This window comes from Dipodomys ordii, unplaced genomic scaffold (genome assembly GCF_000151885.1).
Source record: "Dipodomys ordii isolate 6190 unplaced genomic scaffold, Dord_2.0 Scaffold35, whole genome shotgun sequence".
In the NCBI taxonomy this organism is placed as follows: domain Eukaryota; kingdom Metazoa; phylum Chordata; class Mammalia; order Rodentia; family Heteromyidae; genus Dipodomys; species Dipodomys ordii.
Window position 1 is genome coordinate 12,133,985 of NW_012267251.1, and position 17,430 is coordinate 12,151,414.

Genomic DNA, 17,430 nt, shown 5'->3' on the forward strand with positions numbered 1-17,430 from the left:
TGTTTCTTGGATTAGAAATCCTCAAGGTTTCTCCAGTCCCAACCTAGTAAGCAATGCTGTCTTGTCTCTCATTTCAGTGGTGAGAACCTCATGCTAATGAAAGATAAAAGGTGGAAGAAAAACTCTACTGAAGTTGTGGTTCAAGTGGTAGAGTGCCTGCCTACCACGCAAAAGGCTCTGGGTTCAAACACCAGGACCACTGGGAGGAAAGGAAAAGGTTAGAAAAGGACATCTCTGGGGATCTAAGTGATGCCGTTGTCTTGCTCCTGGTTTTGTGTTGGTCCTTTGCAGAGCTTCTGACGGGGCCATGAATCATTTGGCTCATAAAGGACAGTTGTAAGCTCTTGGGGCTGCCCTACTTCCAGAAGCTCTCCTCAGATCTTATCTCCGCTTCCCTTTAAAGATGGCCCTGAGGCTCATCTTGGTCTGCACTGGCTCTTTCTTTGTGCTGATTCCTAATAGATCTCAGCCTTGTCTTAGACAGCTTACTTCTGACACATTCCTGGCTCTAGCCAATTGGCCACTGCCCCATTCTGGGGTGGTCCTTTCCTCTCTCCCCTCTTTTGCCAAGACCAGGCAACCAGACAGAACCCTCTAACTGATCAGAATGGGGCAGAAAGTATAGGGCAATTCAGAGGCAGGCAAAGTTCCCCTAGATGGGTGGCTGGCAGCCTCTTAAGGTGGAAAGGCTGAACCCACACATCAGAGAGACAGCAGAGTCTTACATGGTCTTGTGGCTTCTGTGGAGATTGCAAATTCTGTTTGAGGGCTAAATACAACCTCGTCCTGTTTTCTACAAGATTTTTGTAGAACGCAGCACAGCCACTGTTTAGCTGATGGACTTTGGCTGCTTCTATGTTACTTGGACAGAACTGAATGGCTGCCATGAAGACTGTATAATTGGCAAAGTCTAAAATATTTGCTCTTTGGCCCTTTATAGAAAGTCAGCCAACTCCTGGCTTAGTGCAACAGATTTCACTGACAGTGATATGAGAAACTTTAGTTCAGTGTGATTGCTTTACCAAACATGATAGTCTAACACGTATAACCTCCCCCACCTTCAGAGGTATTTATAATATTTCTTTTTATGTTAAAGGCTCAGAAATTCTGAATAGAAAAATGTAGTTGTTGGCTAATTTAGCATTTCCCAGACTTCTTTGATCTACCAAGTTGTGTTTTCCTCCTAAGACCTTTTAGCATGCTGAGGAGCTGTGTTCATTGGACAACTTGGTAAATACTCGTTGGGTAGAGTGAACAGCTTGAATTTTGGCCTGTATCTACCACTAATAAGCCAAGTAGTCTTAGATGAATAATGTCAGGGCTTCTTCCTTACTATGGGATCATGGATTGAAATAATAGTCTTCCCTGTGTCTCTTGCAGATTTTCAGCCAAGCCCCAAGGTTGTGGCCATGAAACTAGTCTGGAAACATTACTGCAGAATTGTAGAGTTTTGACCGTGAGTCTTGCTTTGTTACATCGCTTGCACAGCAGTGCTCCGTTCTAACAGTGAACTGGCAATGCCAGAAAAGTAAGGCCGCAAGTTCTGTAGTAGTGACTCTGCTCTCACTAGCTGGCTTCCCTGACTTCAACAAGGCCTCTGTGTCCTCACTGCTAGGCGGAAGGATTTAGGAGTTAATCTCTTACGCAGTTATCAGTTCTGTGGTTCTACTTGGTCAGATGCGTGCAACCTACTTTTATTCAAAACAGGAAGTCTGCCCTAGAGGCCCTGCACAGCCTCCCTTAGCTTTCTGGGTTCAGCATCCAGGGTCACAACCAGATAGATAGGAGGAAGGGTTGTTACTGAAGGGTTTGGATGCTGCTGACAGACTAGAAGGAGGGGCTGAGGGTTTTCTGGAGATGTCTATATCACAATTCCGATTCCATACTGGAGCCTTTCCCTTCTGCTCCTGTTGCTCAAAGGGCTGCTCTGTCTAACCACAGAGTCCAGACAGCTTGCTAACACATCTGTCAAGAGAACAAAAAAGAAACCAGATGTGATTTCTGAAAAGTCAGTGGGGTTATGGGAGGGAGAAAAAGTTCCCCAATGTCCATGAGATAATATGGTTATAAGACAGAATCCACATAACATTCCTCTCTTTTGTTCCCAACCTCAACCCTTCAACATTAATTTCCAGTTTTGTTAACAGTCTTTGAGCTTAAAGACTCATAAGTGAACAAGAAGGACTTTATAAAGAAAGTAAAAATTTACCAAAAAGTACTTTCTTCTATGAATTTAGGAAAATCCCAGAAAATCTTGATTGGGTCACAAAGTTTGTAACACAATGTAGATGGGGTTAAATGCGGGCTAAGCATTCTTTCCTTTGGTCTCAACAAAGAAACCACCTGTTACTAGAGACCCATCTGGGGCCTCCCAGATGACAGGGCAGAGACCCAGGGAAATTCAGAGCTCTTGTCTGGGTGAGTCCCCAGAAGCCACTGAGCCCATTCCTTCTCAGACAGCAAATCAGCCACAGAGAGATACTAGGATCCTACTGAGCTGTAAGTTCTCTGGAGACTTGCGGTGAATAAAATACAATTATTGTTCTTTTTGTGAGGGTATGCTGCTGCTGAGGCTTGAATTCAGTGCTTAGGCACTGTTCCTTAGCTTTTTTGCTCAAGGCTTGTGCTCTACCACATGAGCCACAGCTCCACTTCTCATAATTACTGCTCTAAGTAGCTGAGTCTCTACTTGAGCAAGCATAACTGATAGAGACGGTCATTAGTAAATATGAGTAGCAGATTAAGGCTGAATAAACATTAGAAAAGTAGGGTTAACATTGATGGCCAAAAAAAGTTGTTTTCCACACTGTTGGAAGCTTCCCGAAATGGAAATTTCACACGTATCCCAGGTGGCTTCTTCTAGTGTTTCCTAGGTCTTTTCTTGAAAGCTTCTTTGAGTCATATTGTCACCGATGGAGACAAGTAGAGAACGCTTGAACTTCCAGGGCCCAAGATGGCCAACCTCCTATTCCCTTTGTGGGCTCTAAGCTCTGTTCACTTGTCTTCATGCAGGTGGAAGAAGGAAGATGAAAAGGGCTAGGATCATAAGGTTGTTTGGTCCTAATCTTTGCTCTGTCGTAACTGAGCTGTTTCCATTTCTCAGGGTCCTGGGTCCTTTTCCTGGATGGTCAGGCTGGCTTGTATAGGAGGAAAGTCACGCAGTGCTTTCCCTTGCACATGGAAGAGTTGCTTTGGTTGGAGGGTTGACTTCCAGGAGATGTGTCATCTGAATCAGAGTGACTCTTGGTGCCCTTTCTGCTTCCTGAGCTACAGAGACACAAGGCAGAGTATGAGAATTCTGGGTAGACATTGCTGAATTTGTTCCTGCAAACTCCCATGTACCACACGTTCCTGAGAGCTCCCTAATAACCTAAGATTAGCAGTAAGACATTAGAACAATCATTTTTAGGCCAGACCTTCAGCCTCCCAGCTCTAACAAACTCAGCCTCCCTCATTTATTCCCAGAGATTTCCTTTTCTGTATCACATCTACACCGCATGAGGCGCTTACTTCAGGATAATTTAAATGTGGTGCCTTTCTGTGAGATTACCTGTGGGGCCATCCACAGGGGGCATTGTAGACCGTGGCCCCAGGACTGGCCTCTGCACTTGTGTGCTCTGTGGGTAGAGCTGTCTCCATATCTATGGCTAAAGTAGCTCCACTATCCTCCAAAGAGCTTCTCCTTGAGCTCTGGATACCATTGAGCCCTAAGTACAAAGATGATGTCCTATTTTGCTAATTAAGAAACCAAGTCAAAGTGGAGGCAGAGCAAGATGTCAGATTTGAAGCATCTACCACTCTATGAAAGAGAAGACTCTGATAACACAGACTACACTAGATTCCAAGGAGAGAAAGAGAGCCAGGAACCATGGAACTGATTGAGAAGAAGGAGTGTGACAGGGTCCTACAGAGGCATTTAAGTTACGAGGAACTGCAAAGGCAGTTTAGACAACAGAGGCAGTGGCCTCTGTCAGGCAGACATGAAAGAAGTGATTGGCAGGGATGAGTTTGGGACTCCCTATGTGGGCACACAGCAGAGGCCCAGGTGTGGCAGTAGCTCTAGTCATCCACAGGGGTGTGTGACTGTGGCTCAAGATGCCCAGCAGAGGTGCCATTAGAGACAGCTGTATTCATCTAAAGATACTAGAGCAGTAGTAGTGACTCGTCTTTGCTAGGAATTGCCACCACACATGCACAAGGTTGTGGCTTTATCAACTGCAACAGTTTTACAGCCTCGTTTTCTTACCCTGAGTTTTAAATATACCACAACCCAACCATTACCCAGTCTTAGGTAACCTCTGAGAAATCATCAATTAAAAGGACATAGGAGGGGCTGGGAAGGTGGCTCAGTGGTAGAGCACTTGCCTTGCAAGCATGAAGCCCTGGGTTCAAGTCCTCTGCACCACATAAGCAGAAAAACCCGGAAGTGGCGCTGTGGCTCAAGCAGTAGAGTGCTAGCCTTGAGCTGAAGAGCTGAGGGACAGTGCCCAGACCCAGAGTTCAGGCCCCATGACCAACAAAAAGAAAGAAAGAAAGAAATGGACATAGTATGCTGAAAATTCCACCTAAAAGCTACTTCTTAGATGCACAAATCTCAGTGAAAAGAATTACAAAATTCATGAGTAAACAAGGCAGCATATGTCCCTCAAAAGCCAATAATTTTTACAATAAAAGGTGTAAATGATAGTAGTGAGAAAGAAATTCCAAGCAAGTTCAAAAAAGCAGTGACAAGAATTATCAATAAATACAATTGAAGAAATGTCTAAACAGCCAAATGAACTAAAAGGGAATACAAACAAACAAGTAACTTAGTTCAAAGAGAAATCAGACAGCTGAATGAAATAAAGAAGACAACACAGAATATGAAAGTGGAATTCAATAAAGATATAAGTCTCAAAAACTCCGATTGAAATCTTGAAAATGAATAATTCAATATCTTAAATAAAAATACTTCAAAGTCTAGCTAAAAGAATAGAACAAGTTGAAAATATATTGTCAGGGACTGAAGATACAGCAGAGGAATTAGATCAATCAAAACCCTTGAAAAATAAAACAGAAAAACACTAAGAAAAGACAAAGGAAGTTATAAGACTTCCAGAGATACCATCAAAAGGCCAAATCTATAGGTAATGGGTACAGAAGAAGGTGAAGAGATTAAAGCTAGAGCTAGATTAAAATTATAGCAGAAGACTTTCCCCACCTTAAGATAGGGTCGTCCAGGTAGAGGAGGCTTCCAGAATACCAATCAGTCAAAGTCAGAGAAGAAACACCTCTAGACATAATATAATTAAAATACAAAATATAGAGAACAAAGAAGGAATATTGAAAACTGTGAAGGAGAAATGACAAGTCACATATAATGAATGGCAAACCCATTTGAATAACAGCAGGTTTCTTAGTACAAAACCACAGTGTCATTAAATGGCTCAGACTAGAATATAGCTCTTCCAAACCACATTTTCCCTAACTATGGGGATACTTAGCACCAACGCACAGGTCCTCTTTCTCCAGATCTTCCTTCGTATCAGGACAAGAGCCACGAGCAGAAACAGAGCCAGCATCGTTGAACCGGGAGTCAGGATCCAAGAGCTGCTTTCCTCATCTGGAAAAGCACTGGAGAGGAAGGGGTCAGGGAAGGGAAGGAAGAACACAAGAGGAGAGGTTGGAGCTGGATAGAAGATCAAAGACCTTTTGGCTCACGCCTTCCATCTCACAGGTGAGCAGGCTGAGGTTCAGGCAAGTCAGCTGCCCTGGTGTCCATACGGGTTAGTAGCAATGTTGCTGTCCTCGGATTTTGAAGTCCCAAATCCTCTGCTTTACCCCACGCTCCTATGTGTGGGCCATAGTATGTGCCACGGTGAGAAAGAGCACAAACAAGTTTGGGACTCAAGCCACTATCTTTCCTTATGGCTTCAGTAAGTCCCCTTCCCTCTCTTAATCTTCTGTTCTTCATCTTTAAGCCTTAGACTGTCCATTGTGGTTTATGCCCATAATCCCATCTACTTAGGAACTAGAGATCAGAAGGCTCAATGTTCAAGGTTATCCTCAGGAAAAAAAGTTAATGAGATCCCTTCTCAAGAAATAATCTAGCCAGCACCGGGTGGCTCATGCCTGTAATCCTAGCTACTCAAGAGGCTGAGATCTGAGGATCACAGTTCAAAGCCAGCCCAGGCAAGAAAGGCTATGAAACTCTTGTCTCCAGTAAACCACCAGAAAACTGGAAGTGGTGCTGTGGCTCAGTTGGTAGAGCGCTCGCCTTGAGCTGAAGAGCTGAAGGACAGCGCCCAGGCCCAGAATTCAATCTCCATGACCAAAAGAAAAAAAATAATCTAGATGTGGTGACACACTTGACATCCAGCAACATTGGTGTCATAAGAAGGAGGACTGTGGTCTGAGGCTAACCCTAGGCAAAAACATGAGCTCTTATCTGAACAATCACTAAAAAGCAAAAGGGCTAAGTTGTGGCTCAAGTAGTAGAGTACCTACTTAGCAAACAAAGGCCCAAGTTTAAACCCTAGTAGTGCCAAAACATGAAAGAGAAAAAAAAAGAAAAGAAAGAAAGCAAGAAAAAAAAGAAGTGCCAAAGGTTCCAACCTACAAATTCTATTGTTCTATCATTTAGGTTTTGCTTGTGCCAGGCACTGGTGATTCATACTTATACTTCTAGCTACTCAAGAGGCTAAGGACTGAGACTTAAAGCCAGCCCAGAAAGTCAAAAATTTGAGATTCTTATCACCAATTAACCAGAAGAAAAGCCAGAAGTGAAGTGTGGCTCAGGTGGTAGAGCATCACCTGTGAATGAAAAAGCCAAGCAAGAGTATGAGGCCCCTAGTTCAAGCACACACACACACACACACACACACACTTTTCACTCAAGTGGCATTCTCATAACAAAGGCCCTTGAGTAGTAGCTGATGTTTATGTCTTCTGGCCTTTACTATCTTGTAAGTACAAAGGGAGAGACATGTATAGACATGGCATAGGTCAGGGCAGATGCAGGGTCCCCACCCAAGGGAGAGGTCTCAGGCTCACCTCTTCATGGAAGCCCCCTTGCCAGTGGGCCTCAGGCGATCTGTTGCTAGGGCCTGGCTCAGTGTTGCTTGGGAGCTACTATCTCCTTGGAGACCACCATATCCCACAGTAGTGCTGTCTAGGTTCTGGTCAGTGCTTCCTTTCACAGATGCTGCATCTAAGTGGGGGGTCTCCAAGGTCCATGTGCCTGGAGCCAGAGTTGATCCCTCCACAGAGCCCAGGGCTTGTTGCTGAGAAACCACTAGTGTTTCTCTAAGGATATCCCAGGGAGCTTGTGCTGACATCAAGGCCGATGGCCTTGTGGTCTCTGTGGTCTTCCTGGCTGTCCCCAGAGCCATCCTGACTCTCTCTGTTCCCTCCCCTGGCCAGTTGGCCTGTGTAGTTGTCATCTGGGGCTCACTCTGTGTGATCCTAATGTCATTTGTTACTGATCTCCCGGTGCTCTGTGTCCATGCATCCTCTGGTGTACGGGACAAGCCTCTGTGATTTAAAGCTGGACTCTCCACAGTGGGGACTGTTGTCTTGATGGAGCCTTCTGCCTGGCTGTGCATTACTGGAGCTACTTCCCTGTCTGTCCCTGGGCTTTGTCTTCTCTGGGTTTTGCTGGTTTCAGCACTTGGAGCAATTCTATCACATTCTTGAGTCTGAGGAGGTCCTGGGGTTCCTGGAGATGCTGTCCCAAAGGATGCTGTGATGAGTTTACTGGGAGCTGGAGGGGTTGTGGGGGCCATGTTGGAAGGACCTGCATGAACAGTAGAGGGAGACCACAGGGGAAGGCTTTGCAAGCTGCTTACTGGGTAGAGCAAAGGGCAGTAGCTTTAAAACGTTTGCCAAATATGAAGCAACTACTAAGAGATGCACTCTTTGGTCAATATGTCAGATAAAATAAAAAGGTTCAAATCCAGATGTGTTCTCTAATCTCTTGCAAATGTAGACACATATTCTTAAGCTCCTTTTCTTTTTTTTTTCGTTTTTCTTTTTCTTTCTTTTTTGTTTTGGTTGTGGAGTTTGAACTCTGGGCCTGGGCGCTGTCCCTCAGCTCTTCAACTCAAGGCTAGTACTCTACCACTTGAGCCACAGTGCCACTTCTGGTTTTCTGAGTGGTTTGTTAGAGATAAGAGTCTCACAGACTTTCCTGCTTTGAACTGTGATTCTCAGATCTCAGCCTCCTGAGTAGCTAGGATTACAGGCATGAGCTACTGGTCCCGGCCCTAAGCTCCTCTGAGTTGCATATATCTTCTACCAGTCAACATAGGAAACCATGATAGCTCTTTCCCCAGAGGTATACAGCACATCAAGTACTGCTTTTCAGAAAAAGAAGCCAGAGTCAGGTGCAGTGAGTTAGCTCTGTAACCTATTAGGCCAAGCAAGGCAATAAGTTAGCAATAAGTCAATTAACAAGCTAGGTATGGCTGTACACATCTAGGAACCAAGCCACCCAGAAGGCACAGGTAGATAGATCTTAGGCCAGCCCTGCATGACAACATGAGCCCTTACCTGAAAAGATAACTAAAGCGAAAGAGGGCTGGGGGAATGTGGCTGTATGTAGAGGGCCTGACTAGCAAGCTAGAGGCCCTGAGTTCAAACCCCAATACTGCCAAAAAATATAAAAACAAAGAAGCTGATGTGATGATAATCTCACTTGTAGTCCCAGCTGAAGCAAGATGTTTATGAGTTCCAGGCCAGCCTGGGCTACATAGAGAATTTCAGGTCTGCTGCCACTACATTGTAAGGTGTTGTGTGTCAAAACACCAGCTAGCAGGCCGTTTCCTAACGCGCCATTTCTTCTGGAGAGTGGCTTTCACACTGTAAGGCTCTTCTTTGCCCTTTTAAGTACCCGACTCTGGATCAACCTTCTGGAATTTTCTACACAGAGCCTGGGCTTGAGAGCTGTCCCTTTTGTCTGCAGAAGAACTCAGCAAGGGTCTGTCACGATAGGACGCAGTTCCAATTCCCCTGTCTGGCCTGTTGTGGCTCTTCTGCAGTGTTGCCCCCTTTCTAGTTTTTGGTTTTTTTTGTTTTGTTTTTCCAGTCCTGGGGCATGAACTCAGGGCCTGGGTGCTGTCCCTGAGCCAGTTTGTACTCCAGGCTAGGACTCTACCACTTGAGCCACAGTGTCACTTCTGGCTTTTCTGAGTAGTTGATTGGAGATAAGAGTCTCACAAATTTTCCTGCATGGGCTGGCTTTGAACCACGATCCTCAGATCTCAGCCTCCTGAGTAGCTAGTATTACAGGCGTGAGGCACTGGCACTGGGCTGATACCCCTTTTCTTTGTATGTGTGAACAGGGAGCTTTTAGAACCCTAAGAAACCACACTATCTAAGTCACTACTTCCTTGAAACATACCTCAAATACAGATTCCACGGCATTTGCTGGCGGAAGGGCCAGGTAGAATGGCATGTATGCATTTGGTTCGGAAGGGCTTGTAATAGCTACCTTCTTCCTGAAGGCAGCTTCCTTCTCAGCTGCAAGCCTGCCTTTTAGAGCCTTTGCCCTGGGTCCAGCTTTTTTTACGGCCTAAGGTTTAAAGCCTTCCTGGTCTCAGCCTTCTCTTTCACCTTTCCTATCCTAGCTTTGACTTCCCAAGTTTGGCCCATCAGCCCCCAGCTCATACCTGCAGAGATGATCAGATTCATGTTGAGGAAGAGCAAGTTGTTTCTATTTCCAATACCACAGCGATAGTGCCCCTCATCATCCAGGGTCAGCCGGGAGAGCCGCACCTCGAAGAAGCAACTGCGTGGGAAGTCTGCTAGAGCCACACGGCCAAGGTACTTGTGGTGAGTGTAGTAGTTGGTGGACACGATGGTGTGGCAGATCCACCTTGGAGGCCCCAGACGGCACCAGTACTTCCTTTGGTGCCTGTTGACAGGTAAGGGGGTATAATGGCATTGGATGATGACAGCTCCCCCGGCTTCTCCAGACACCAGCCTTGGGCCCTTCAACACATCTGCAGCTGCAGGCAAAGAACATTGTCAAAGGAGTCAGGTCAGAAAAATGCTACCACAGAAGTGGGGCTGAACCCATGTAGACATGACAGAGCTTAGCCACTGGCGAAGTAGAAGTCACCCCAAGAAGCAGAAGAAAACACTACCTGAGGTCCCATCTAAAAGATGCAACAAGAATCATACCCACTGTTTATCTAATGCTAACTGGGCCTGAGTGTTCTCATGCAAGTCCATCCAGAGCCTGGGTTCATTCCACCGTGCAGATGTTTGAGCAGATGCTGCCTGCGTGCAGGTAAAAGGGAGGAGCAAGCCTCTGACAGAGGCCTGGGGTTTGCATGGGATGGAAAATAAGGATGCTACACAGTGTGGACATAACAGCATGCTTTTCCTCTGAAGAGAGAGAGAGCGACAGAGAGAGAAAGAGACAGAGACAGAGAGACAGAGACAGAGAGACAGAGAGACAGAGTTCCCCAAACACAAGAATCATGCTAGGCTTGGGGTGGAGGAAGGGCAGGTCCACCTCCAGACTGGTAGCCATGAAATAGTTCACATTGGACCCTTTTCTATACAAACAGACAAGCAAACATAGATGAATACAGACCCATACAGCTGAGCAGGATTATGAATATCACTGTAGCAACAAGCACAAAGACAAGCCATAGGAAACCTCAATACCTTGCCACAATACAGAATGACTCCCTACAGGGTACCTCCTTCTAATTGCTTTGCTGACTTCTCTGGATCTTGATGCAATCTCGGACATAACTGACTGGATTGTAGTTTTCTTTGTTTCTCTTGGAAATGAAATTCAAAAGTTTAATCTAGTCTAAAATTATATATCCAGAACAATCTGACAAAGAGTGACAGCGACCTTTTCTTACTCCATCAAAGCTTTTCCCCTTTGTCCTGTATCTGTAGGGCCCCTGAACCCAAGAAAAACCTGTTTACTATCCTATTGTCAGGAGCAGCTAAGTTATGAGTCTGAGTGCAAACTAAACATGCAGTATGCCTTGTCCAAAATTTATTAGGGATTTCAAGATGAGGCTGGGTATGGTGGCCCATGCCTATAATTACAGCACTTAGGAGTCTGAGGCAGAAGAATCATGATTTAAAGCCAGCCTGGGTTACATATTCAGGACCTATTTCAAAAACAGAAAAAAAAACCCACAATGGCAAGAGCAGAATGTTGAGTCAAGAGCCTTTTTAGAACAATCATATGTGACCTGCCTATTGTAAGCACTTGCTACAGGAAAAACAGAGACCATAAGTTCAATGGCTATATTAATCCCATTGTACGTTTAATTAAACAACACACCCCAAGTCATACCACTCACGGTAAAGATAAGTGGAAATTTACCACTAAAAGGCCAGAATATTCCCGAATATCAACTGGAAGCTATCTCAGAATAACAAAATCGATACTCTCATTAAACGTTCATAGCCCAGATTTCAGGTGTTCTTCTGACATCCATGTGGGGATCTGACTTTGGCATAGAAAGCTGATGAACAATCTTTAATCAAGGTACATTGAAAAAAATTAATACCCAAGTTAAAAACTCATGTGGTAGGTTACTAACCCATTGTTCCTTTTTTGATATAATAATTGAAGTGTTATACAATTCCATGTTAGTCACCTGTGAAACTTAAACAATGGGCTAGCACGGTAGAACCAATATGGTATCACCAACGTGCTTTGACCAGTTTTCTGCCCCTTAGAGTATGTAGTAGAAGTGCCTGGCTCTCACATCCATCATTACCCAGCAGTTATCTATTGCTGTGACTTCCATTAGAGCACTGGAGGAGGCCTGTGGCGGAACAAAGAGGAGGAAGGGATGTACCTGCGAAGGAATGCTCGTCAGGCCAGAAGGGTAATGAGGATGGAAACGTGTCCACAGCACAGAGGTGAGTCTTGGAGGGGAGAGAGCCAGCCCGCCACCATCTGAGATGGAGATCTTTATGTGAAGGCGCTGAGGATGAGCCTGGGCAAAGAGAGGAGCTGAGCCACAAGTGTCCACAAAAGCACCCACAAGAGGAAGGTAAGGAGCCAAGTCTAACCCCTTGCCCTCAGCCCTGCCTGTCGGAGTGGCCTGTCCTCTGGCCTCCCCTTCCTCTATTATTCTGACTGCGTTATCCCATGGGGAGAGGGAAGGCAGTGCCACACCCACTTCCAGTCTACAGGGGATGTAGGAGGCATGTCTTGGGATCAAGGCTAAAATGCTGACCGACATATTGAACTGGATATTTGACATGATCAAATTTAGAACACTCAAGACTCAAAGCAACTAATTTTGGACTATAATCTAGATGTCGGCAAGAATCATGGGTCTGGGCTGGGAAGGTGGCTCAGTGATAGGGTGCTTGCCTCCCATGCATGAGGCCCTGGGTTCCATTCCTCAGACCACATAAACAGAAAAAGCTGGAAGTGGTACTGTGGCTCAAGCGGTAGAACATTAGCCTTCAGCTGAAGAGCTCAAGGATGGTGCTCAGGCCCAGAGTTCAAGACCCTCAGCTGACAAAAATAAATAAATTAATTAATTAAATTTGATTAAAAGAATCATGATCTGCCTGATCAGAGACAGGGAAGCTTATATTTGCTTTTAAAAAAATGAAAAGGGAGCAGTGGGAGATTAAGCAGGTGGTATGTCACATTTCTCAAATATTAGCTCTACCATTGATTCATTAAAACTGATTTGTCTATTCACCAGACATGATTAATCTCTTTTTTTAACACAATCATAAAACATTTTCCTTCATTTAATAGTTGTTTCTTAAGTCTACTGGGGACGAGATTCTAGAGAATAGACCCTCTAGCCACATACTATGGCTACCCATTACCTTTAGAATAAAATCTGAGCCTGAGCTATACATGGCCAGCCTTACTACCACAGCTTGCAAGGATATTTAGGACAGAAATCCTATCTTTCATTAAAATATTTTTTGATCCTGGTGCCTATTTTTCATTTAAAAAATTGTCTGTTTTTTTTATCCAAGTGCCTATAATCCTAGCTACTGAGGAGGCTGAGATGTGATGATCATGTTTTCACACCATCTGGGGAAGGAAAGTTTGTGAGACTCTTATCTCAGTGGAGCTGTGGCTCAAAGTGGTAGAGTGCTTGCCTTGAGCAATAGGAAATTAGGGACAGCCCTAAGTTCAAGCCTCAGAACTGGCACACACACACACACACACACACACACACACACACACACACATTGTCCATTGTCCCTAGTCTCTGGCACACAGTCAATCAAATAAATTAATAAATACAATTTTTGACCCGATTAGTGCCTTCGTAGACAGAACTCTTTAAGACTAGGGTAGAGCCATTATCATGTCTCTAATCTGGAATGAAGAAGAGTGAGAAGAAAGTAAGGCTATGTCTGTATTTTACACACTCTGAAGTCTCCTGAAAAAGTAGCTGATTAATGGTCTTTGTTTAAGAAAGCAGAGGTGTGGGGAACATGACAATATTGGATGTTTTAGATATTATCAGGTCAGGCCTAGGTCCTGTCTGGGAGTTCTCCTCTCCCTCATTCCTGCAGTGTCTAATCTGACCACACTCCCTAAATCCACTGCAGGGCCTTAGATCTCAGCATCCCAGACCCTGACAGCCATAGATCTACCCAGACTGTACTGAGTTTCCTTGAAGTACCCTCCAGGAATGTGTGTAGTCTAGAAGATTCAACATGGATATGTTTAGAACTTACCTTGTAGCAGGCACAGTATGAGGACCAAGATCATTCTCCATCCTGTGCTCTGGTTTGTGACCTGCAAAAGCAAAACAAAACAAAAACAAAACCATCATATACGGAGAAAAGCCCAAGGGGAGGCAAGTGAGAAGCTGGTGGTGAGCCGTGGGCCGGGCGCCCTCTCATTTTGGGAATCTGTTTGCCCTGAGCAGGAGCTGCGTAGTTGGATATGCCCACGCGCATGACGAGAACAACCCTCCTTGGGAACGCGTAGCTATATCCCCCATTCCTACACACGCATTTCGCCTGAGTGACTGTCACTATGGTGAAATGTCCCTTGTCATGAAGCTTCTGTGTTCAGGAGAGACAAAACACCCTCTATAGCACCCCAGCCCCAGGACCCACGTGCCCGTAGTACAGCCCTGATTTTGGAAAGAGAATCACAGAGTGGAGAGAACACATTTTGGAAGTTTAAACTTGGTTGGAATTAGAGGGTTTGGAGGATACAATCTCGGGGATCTGCCTCATCTCCAGGGGGGATGAGGGGTGACTGCAGGAGAGTGTGGTCAGAGCAGCTGAGCGTGGCGAGCGTGGGAACAGCATTGCTTCCCTTCTCTCCTCACCCCTCCATGCTGCACAGGGGACTTGGTGCCTCCAGGGAAAGCGTTCTGTGTCGCAGTTAGCACACCTCCATCAGGAAGATGAAATGAAAATTAAACCTCAGGCTCAGTTGCTGTTGGTACTTTTCTGCTTCTGCTTCTAGAAAGCTGCTCTCTTTCCTATAGTCCATGCTGCTCCTCCCTGCCTGGCCTGGGCAGCTCCTTAACGCCAGGGCTTTGTGTCTTGGTCTTTTTTCTACCTTCAGCCTCTGGACCAGGATGTAGCACACAGTGCAGAGACTGTGAACAGGGCCCCACTGCTCCTTTAATGGACACTGTAAGGACCACTCCCCATTCAATTATCTTTTACTGCTAATTTAAAAGACAGTGAGGGGCTGGGAAGGTGGCTCAGTGGTAGAGCGCTTGCCTTGCATGCATGAGGCCCTGGGTTTGATTCCTCAGCACCACATAAGCAGAAAAAAGCCAGAAATGGTGCTGTGGCTCAAGTGCTCCAGAGTTCAGCATCCCCCCCCACCCCCCCACCCCCACAAATGACAGCGACTGTGCATTACCTTTTCTCTTTAATTTCCCATAGGATAGTCATGGATGGTTTTTGTTTATTTATTTTTGGGTCCGGTCGTGGGGCCTGAACTCTGGGCCTGGGCACTGTCGCTCAGCTCTTCAGCTCAAGGCTAGCGCTCTACCACTTGAGCCACAGCGCCACTTCCGGCTTTTTTCTTTTTCCTTATGTGGTACTGAGGAATCGAACCCAGGGTTTCCTGCATGCAAGGCAAGCGCTCTACCACTGAGCCACCTTCCCAGCCCTCATGGATGGATTTTGATAGATTAAAAAAACAAAAAACCTGCTCTGTCTAGGTGCGGTGGTGCATACCTATAATCCTAATGCATGAAAGGTCGAGGCAGGGGGATCACAAGTTTGAGGCCAGGCTGGACTATGTAGGCTGGACCTATCTCAAAAAAAAATCTACTGTTTGATTCTATTTACGCTTACAGTTCTTCCACCCATAATAGGCCATTGCTTTTCCCTTCCTACTAGAATCCATACTTCTTTCATGTTAAAGACAGTCAGTGCACCAACTGTAAGCCAGTGGCTTACCCCATAGCAGAAACTCTTTGACCTCCAACTAGACTAAGTCAGACAAAGCCAATGCCAGCTTGGAACATAGGCTGTGCAAGAGGAAATCCAATCAGAAGAAGAAAAGCAGAGGAAGTAGGAGGGGAGAGGAAAGGAAGAGTAGAATGTGAAAGAAGGGGAAAGGAAAAGCATGAAGAATCTGGGGTTAGGGTATGGCTCAAGTGTTAGAGCACCTGCCTAGCAAGATGGAGGTCCTAAGTTCAATCCTCAGTACAAAAAAAAATAAAGGGAGGGAAGGAAGAAGAAAGGAAGAGAAGAGGGGAGAGAAGAAAGGATGGAGGAAGACAATTGGAAGGAAAATAAAATATGTGCCATTTATATCTCTTAACATGAGCAAAAATGAAGTTCCCTTTTGAAAATAAAATGTTCTTGCCAAGTGTGGTGGCTCACACCTCTAATCCTCACACGCAAAAAGCTGAGAGGCAGGGAGCTGGCACGTTGAAGGACAATATGGGCCACTTAGAAAAATGCTGTCTCAAAAAACTCAAGGAAAAGAGCGGAGAGGAAGGGAGAGACAGAGGTGAGTCTGGGCTGGCTCGGTGACAATTGCCACCTGGCTTAGCTTTGCCCAGTCACATCCACTAAGGCCTTTGAGTCCCTAGAGTGTCCAGATCTTGAACTGCTCCTGACTTCTGACATCTCCTAGCTCTTCCTTTTGCATGTCCCAGGCTCCTGTCCCCTCTCTCATCCAATGTGTGGCTGCCCCCACAGGTAGATTAATATCCACCCAACCTGGCTACCTCTGGCATTGGCAGCCAGAGTCCCCTTGGGCTGCGGTTTCTGAAGGGCTAAGTCCTCACATGGCGTGTAATGGGGCCAAAGTCTCTGCTTCTGCCACCCCTTTTCTCTGATGCCCAATGGTGCAACAATCTCTTGCACAAAATCGACCTTTGCAGAGCAATGAGGAAGCCCGGAGTAAGATAAAAGTTATCCTGCTTGATTGGAGGGGGAAGGAGGGGATGCGGAAAGGCTATCACTCAGTGGAGAGTCTCCAAGTCACCCTCCCCAGCAGTGACCTTCAGGAATCCTTTCTCCAGAATACAGGAAAGGCCTAATTCAGTAGCTGACACCACAGGTCTCTGTGTTCAGTGGATAAGGCCCTTGTGTGGGGTGGAGGGTCCTGCTAGAAATCACAGCACGCTCGTCTTCAGCTCAGGCTGATCTGACTTCCTCGTCCCCTCCCCTGGTCCCTTGGAGTCCCATTTCTCTGCGGTTCCTCCCTGTCACCCCAGGGCAGAAGACTAGAAGGAAGGGAACAGCAAAGCAAGGGAGGAACATTGAACCAGGGCACAGGAGCTTCTGCTGTGCGTGAGGTTGATGTAATGACCTTGATCTAATGACCTCCTTTTCCATCCATGCTGAAAGAGCAACCCTTACCTGGCTTTCTGGAAGCACTGAGAAGCATTGCTGCAATGGATCACCCACACTTAGAGCTAGAGCCCAACCTCAGGAAAGAAATCTCAGCTCACCTTTCGTTCTCTGGGCTCAGCTGGGGCTTCTGCATCCATGTCAGGCTAGAATAAGGCCCACTTGGACTTTTTCCTTGGGTCCTCAAAGATGTTGGCCTGTGGGTGTCTTCTAGTTGCTTTCTCTAAATCTGGAGAGAGAGAGAAGCCCCAAAGTGTGTGAGCTGGCGTTGGAAGCTTGAGGCACAGCGGCAGCTCTGTTGCTCACCTCCCTGCTTCTTGCTCCAAGATTCTTCTCTCTGGCTCTCATTACGTGTGGTCCCTAATGCCACTTATTTCTGTGAGACCGTTTTCAGGGTGGTGATGGTAGCTTCAGGGAAAGTAGGTGGATGCACTCCTTCCTTCTTTCCTGCCCTCCCCTGCGTAGGCACCCAGGTACTTTAGGATGTCCACTGCTCAGATGTCTCATTCCGGCATCTCCAGAACCACTGATGCTACAGCTGAGTGGGAGAGAAGGGGACTTCAGCAGTCTGGAAAGGAATTCCCCTGTCCCCCTCTCCCCTCCACTGGCTGTCCGCTGTGCCCTGCTGACCTGCCCCCCTGG

At 46.0% G+C, this 17,430-nt stretch overlaps 1 protein-coding gene across 1 annotated transcript; it reads right to left on the minus strand.

Moving 5' to 3' along the window:
• Window positions 1-1,945: 1,945 nt before the first annotated feature.
• Fcamr (Fc receptor, IgA, IgM, high affinity) lies at window positions 1,946-17,228 on the minus strand. Its single transcript, XM_013017269.1, has 7 exons — window positions 16,890-17,228; window positions 13,684-13,744; window positions 11,817-11,957; window positions 9,648-9,986; window positions 7,033-7,774; window positions 5,495-5,613; window positions 1,946-3,267 (listed from the first exon to the last, which is right to left on the minus strand). Exons 1-7 carry the CDS (start codon window positions 16,926-16,928, stop codon window positions 3,155-3,157), a joined length of 1,554 nt encoding a protein of 517 aa, XP_012872723.1. The 5' UTR covers window positions 16,929-17,228; the 3' UTR covers window positions 1,946-3,154.
• Window positions 17,229-17,430: the final 202 nt, after the last annotated feature.

Coding starts and splice junctions, on each gene's coding strand:
- Fcamr (XM_013017269.1), bottom strand. CDS start 16,928: ATGGATGCAGAAGCCCCAGCTGAGCCCAGAGAACGAAAG. Junction 11,958..13,683: donor CATACTGTGCCTGCTACAAG/GTAAGTTCTAAA, acceptor CTCTTTGCCCAG/GCTCATCCTCAGCGCCTTCA. Junction 7,775..9,647: donor GAATCTGATCATCTCTGCAG/GTATGAGCTGGG, acceptor CTGTTCATGCAG/GTCCTTCCAACATGGCCCCC.